Source organism: Protobothrops mucrosquamatus, unplaced genomic scaffold (genome assembly GCF_001527695.2).
Source record: "Protobothrops mucrosquamatus isolate PMUCROS unplaced genomic scaffold, P.Mucros_1.0 scaffold1114, whole genome shotgun sequence".
Lineage (NCBI taxonomy): Eukaryota > Metazoa > Chordata > Lepidosauria > Squamata > Viperidae > Protobothrops > Protobothrops mucrosquamatus.
In genome coordinates, this window is record NW_015387333.1 from 122179 (window position 1) to 128178 (window position 6000).

The 6000-nt window shown below is 44.5% G+C and overlaps 1 protein-coding gene across 1 annotated transcript in view; it reads right to left on the reverse strand.

Moving 5' to 3' along the window:
* Positions 1-5230, reverse strand: part of CLIC4 (chloride intracellular channel 4) — a 57116-nt gene extending 51886 nt beyond the window's left edge. The window contains exon 1 of the mRNA XM_015820297.1: positions 5147-5230. Coding sequence (XP_015675783.1) covers positions 5147-5230 — 84 coding nt within the window. The remainder of the gene's footprint in view (positions 1-5146) is intronic.
* Positions 5231-6000: the final 770 nt, after the last annotated feature.

A 6000-nucleotide genomic window follows, 5' to 3' on the forward strand; every position in this document is an offset into this window, starting at 1 on the left:
CTCTGTGGGCACGCGAGCCATCGCCCCAGTCCTAGGCCTTCAGCTGGGTTTTATAAAACCTTTTCGCTTTAGGCCTCTGCCGCCGTGTGCAAAAAAAAAAAAAGGTTCAATCAGTCAATGTCAACTTCTCGCGGGGAAAAAAAAGATCTTGCAAAGTTGGAATTGATTGATTGAACTTTTTAGTCCCACCCAGTCTGCCGTTACCACCGCAGCCACGCTCACCCAACTGGCCACACCCAGCCAATGGGCCACACCCACCCGACACTCGACGATGCATAAGTGGGGTTTGGGTTGCAGTTTGGGCACTCGGTCTCTTAAAGGTTCGCCATCACTGCCTTATACACTTATACACTTATTCTTAGTGCTTTATGGCCCTAGTCAGCATATTGATTCCAAACAATCTGGGTGTTCATTTTACCAGCCTTGGAGGAATGGGAGGCTGAGTCAACCTTGAGTCGGTCAGGATCAAACTCCTGGCAGGGGGCAGAGCTAGCCTGCAATACTGCATTCTAACTGATTGTCACACCCTGCACACAAAATATGCCAGATGGATTGAAGAAGCCTACAGTTTGTAAATTGTTATCTTGATCTTAATAAAGGAAAAGACCAGAAAAAACACGGGACAGCATAATAACAAATCTTCTTCATAGTTCAAAACCAAACGTAAATGGGTACATATTAGCGTGTAAGGCCTCTCACACAAACCTTTTCTTCTCTTTAATATGTAAAACCTTGTAAGATATTGTGAAATGTTAAAACTTAGCAATTTTATATAACAATACATAGATTTTTTTATCAAACATAACATGATGAATTTCAGGGTGCCAATTCATCTAAGAGACAGCCCCCCCCCATTTAAAGAATCAGGCCTCCTGTATAAGAGACAGCCCCCCCCCATTTAAAGAATCAGCCCCCCCCATTTAAAGAATCAGCCCCCCCATTTAAAGAATCAGGCCTCCTGTATAATCAGGCCTCCTGTATAACTCCTGTTTAAAGAATCAGGCCTCCCCCCAAAAATAATTTCAATACAGACAATATTTTACATACACAGTGCACATTAAGAATAATGAATAACATGCTAATTATGCCACATGAATTATATCCCAATCTTCGTGAGACTAAGATAGAATGTCATTACCATTTCTACAGTGCTAGATACAGGAAATGAGCTTCCTTTATTAAGTATTTATACTGAACCTGTTAGTGAATGAGATATTAGCTGATTCTGCTTGATCAGCATTACGACAGCAAATATTTGCATTGAAGGTTAACTTAGACAGTAGGAAGACCAACACGCTTGATGGCAGGCACAGATGTAAGTTACTCATTACCACAGACCATCAGGAAAAAGCACTACAAGCAAATTATATTTTACCTCTGCATCAAGGTTTGCTTTGAAAATATCCTCTAGCAGGAATAGACCATGAATAGACCGTAGCTCAGCATATTTTTATTTCATGGGAATTAGTAAAGTTGTAGTAAAGTTAAGTGTACTTAACACTTAATTAAGTGTACTTAACACTTAATTTCCATCTTTTTCTTTTTTTTTTTTTTTGCAAATGTCAGTTTGTAAAAATCACTTTGTGAGGAGACAAGTTCTGTGGACAGGGAGGGGGGGAAACCCTAGAAATAATCTCAACTTTTAACTTTGAGAGCACATCACTTCCCCCCTTTAACAATATAGCCTACTTGTTTTTGAACACTGATAGCATAGATATCAAAACAGAAATCAACTTATTACCGAGACTGGGGAAAGGGTAATTTTATGGTTGAAGGATGCACACTAATAAAGGGAAACTATTTTTTCCCTATCTAATCTTCCTTTCAGTTAAATATAATAATCATTTTCCTCAAAGACTCAAAATCAAAGTCTCTACACAAAGTAGCCCAGGTTAGGTGGCATAACTTCAGATAAACCAATATCTTACGAACGTTATAATATTAACTTCTATCATTTCCATCAGCATTTAGAAATGACCACCTAATACAGGCGTGTTCAACCCATGGCCTTGGCTCTTTTATGACTCGTGGACTTCAACTCCCAGAATTCCTGAGCCAGCCATGCTGAGGGGAAAGGGAGAGGTTTCCATGCTGAGCCATGCTGGCTCAGGGATTCTGGGAGTTGAAGTCCACGAGTCATAAAAGAGCCAAGGTTGCCTACCCCTGGCCTATGGGCTGCACGCGACTCTGGACAGTTAATAATACAGCTGCACAAGATAGTAAACTTTTAACATGATGTGATTTACATCCATTAACTATATATTTTATATGCGGCCCAAGATAATTCCTCTTCACTCACTGCGGCCCAGGCAAGCCAAAAGGTTGGACATCCATGACCTAACATAAATAACATGCAACCACTTGTTTATGGTCGCTAAACAAATGGTTTTAAGTCAAGGACTACCTGTCTTTATAGACCATTTGAAGCTAAAATGGCACTGAAAAAAGTAACATTATCATTTTTCCGTGGCAAGAAATGCCGTAAAAGGTGGCAAAACCCGCTGTCTTGCTTAGCAATGGAAATTTTGGGCTCAACAGTCACTCCCCTGCTTGAAAGGAGAAATCTTTAATATATGCAACTCACATCAGCAAAAAGTTGCATCATAACCAGTAAAGCAAGCGATGAGAACAGGGATGGAACGCAGGCATGTGTACACCGCATGCCGGACATAAATATACACATTTATGCACGTTTAATAAAATATGTAATACAGATTTGTTTTTATTACGGCTCCTTATAATTCCCCAAAGCCCATTTTTTGCAGAAGTGGAACTCAAGCCAAGTCTTCTGATACTACTTCCAAGAGCAAGTAATGAGTAATGGACTATTCATGGACTGCATGAAGTAATGACTTCTGGAGAACATGACTTCATGCAGACTCCATCAGTTCCCCACCCTTTATTTCCAGCTAAGGATTTCTGCTCTCAACTGAGCCTGCGTCATGCCAGAGCGAAGGGGGGGGGGGGCTGGAATGGGTGTATCCATGTGCTACGGCAAAGAATTATGGATGCATGGGAAAATGCAAAGAGGAAGATTTTATTAACACAGCACTAGAGAACAGAGCTTGTTCCTGAAGGCGAGGCCATTCTGAACTTATATAAAAACTAAAGAATGGTTATGATCAAACAAAGCAAAGGTTAGGCTATGGCAATACAAACATATGATTTCCCCAAACAGCGGTGTTATATATTCCTTGATGTAACTTCTGCTTTACTAAGGACTAGAAATATAAATGCTCGATAAAAAATATTTCAGGTAAAAAAATAGAACTTATATGTCACAAAAAATCATGCCAATATTAATCAGCACTATATATATGTGTACTCCAAAATTGGAGATGAGGAGAGGAAATAAAATAGAAAGTGTTTAAGCTCTCAATGAATCAACATAGCTCATGGAAATAGCCTCCTAATGAATATATAATTGGGAAGAAAACAACTCACATTCTCATGACAAAGCTGAGACAAGTTAAATACTTGGAAAAGCAACTATAAATCTATCGTGGGTAGGCAAGATCTATAGATGCTGAAGGGCAGAAAAATTCTCTCAACTCCAATAACTTTTCATTTTACAGAACAAGGAATACTGCCTAATCTAGCCTCTCATCACCTTTGCCTTTTTCTAAGCTCCGTGGAAGTCTCGTAGGATCCAAAGCCACTACTGAGAATGCTCCTGAACTAATACCACTGTGTAGGATTAAGCATATTGACTAGTGAAACAAAAAGGCAAAGTTAACAACTGTATAAACTTAAGATGCATTTCCATTTGACAGTACACACACAGCATTAGTCAGTTCAATCATAGCTGTAAGAATGATAGCTCAAACCTCCAGGAAACCTCAGGGATATCAAAAAGCCAGGCTAAGTTTTAGATCAGGGGTATCCAATCTTAGCAACTTTAAGATCTAGACCAGGGGTAGGCAACTTTGACTCTTTTATGACTCGTGGACTTCAACTCCCAGAATTCCTGAGCCAGCTATGCTGGATCAGGAATTCTGGGAATTGAAGTCCACGAGTCATAAAAGAGCCAAGGTTTGCCTACCCCTGGTCTAGAGTAGACCAAGAGAAGACATGATAGCAGTGTTCCAATATTTGAAGGGCTGCCATAAAGAAGAGGGAGTCAATGTATTTTCCGAACCATCAGAAGAAGACAGATGGAAACTAATCAGAGAGAGATCTAACCTAGAACTAAGGAGAAATTTCCAGACAGTGGGAACCATCAATCAGTGGAACAGCTGGGCTTCAGAAGTTGTGGGTGCTCCATCACTGGAGGCTTTTAAGGAGACCAGACAGCCATCTGTCTAACATGGCATGAGGTCTCCTGCTTGAGCAGGGAGTTGGACTAGAAGACCTTCAAGGTAACCCTTCCAACTCTGGTATTCAGCACGGCTGGCTGGGGAATTCTGGGAATTGGCATCCACAAGATTGGACACCCCTAGTCTATATAGTTTCTTCTTCATCCCCAACCAGAAAGCCCCAACCCCACCCAGACTGGAAAAGGTCCAGAAGGAAATCAACAAGGGTGTTCCAGAGTCTTCCGGCTTTTGGGATGAAGAATGTCTTTCTAATGTCTTTCTCGGAAGACTCAACTACTCGCCCACCCACCCAAGACCCCTCCCAGGATTTCTTGCGCTGTTGCTTCCCTTTTAAGAAAGAAATTGGCTTTTCATTCATTTTATGGCTTGTTTATGTTTTATGTTCAGCCGTCCAGGGTCACGTTTGTTGAGATGAGCGGGGAAATGAATAGGATGCATAAATCAATTGGTGGATAAATGCACTCAAGCCTTCACAGTTTAGGGGGCTTCCAAGGAGTCATCGAAGCCCACCTGGACCGCTCTCTGGGCTCCTCCGGGACAAGGAGAAAGCCCAGACCCGGAGGAGGGAAGCGGGCGGCGGGACCCTTTCCTCGCCCCCCGCCCCCCCCCCAGTCTTAAGGGCGCCCCCACTTCTTGCGAGCCCTTGCGAGGGCGATCGGGGGCGGGAAGGGGGGCCCGAGGGTGGGGCCATCCATCCATCCCACCCACCCACCGCCCGGGCGTAGGACTACAACGCCCACCCGCCACCGCGGGGAGAGTCAGGAGGGCGACACCCCCCCCCAGGCGGGAAAGCGGAACAAGCTGATGCCCTCAATGAGGAGCCTCTTTACCTTGACGAAGAGTTCAATGAGGGGCTCCTTGCCGCTGCCGCCGCCCACCTCCTTCATGCCGTTGACCGGCACCGAGAGCGCCATGCCGACCACCCGCACAGGAACGCCGCCCCTCACCAGCCTTGGCTCGGCTCCCTCACTCAGGATGACGGCGGGGGGGGGGGGAAACCAGAGGCGCTCGCTCGCTCGCTCGCTCGCTCTCCCTCTCTCCCGCCCTCCCGCACCTCACCAACCCCGCAAGCGCGACTGACGGGACGCTTTCAAGACGCCGACTATTTATACTAAAGGGGCGGGGCCCCAAGAAGGGGCGGGACTCGGAGGAAATGTCGAGAATTAAAAAAACGGGAAAGATGCAGCCCAGAGCGGAGCCCACCGTGGAGGGGAGGGGTTTAAGCGGGAGACGAGGGCGGGTCAACAGTACCAACCAGCCGGGCGCCGCTGAGAGGAAAGGAACCTCGCGCGCTCGATGCAGCCTGAAACGGGCGTGGTTGGAGGCGGGGAGGGCGGGGCTATATAGACTCCCGCCTCTTTTGCTTTTCTTAATTAGATGAGGGAGCGGTGGCTCTGATTGGTTGAACCGAAGACACGTCTCTCGAGTTTGGGTGGCTAAGTGATGCGGAGGGCGGGAAAAGGGCAAGTAGTGTAAGTTCTGAGCAAGAGGCTAGTCCCTGGCGAGTTTCAGTTGTTTAATACTTGATTATATTTTCAATTTTCAGTTTTACAAGGTGCCTTAAATTCAATATCGAGTGTTTTCAAAGTATCCAATAAAAGAAATCATAATGCACTGCAAACTATAATAAGTGCATCAATCTAGAACGACTATTTTTGGGTGAATTTTGACAAAATTACTGGAT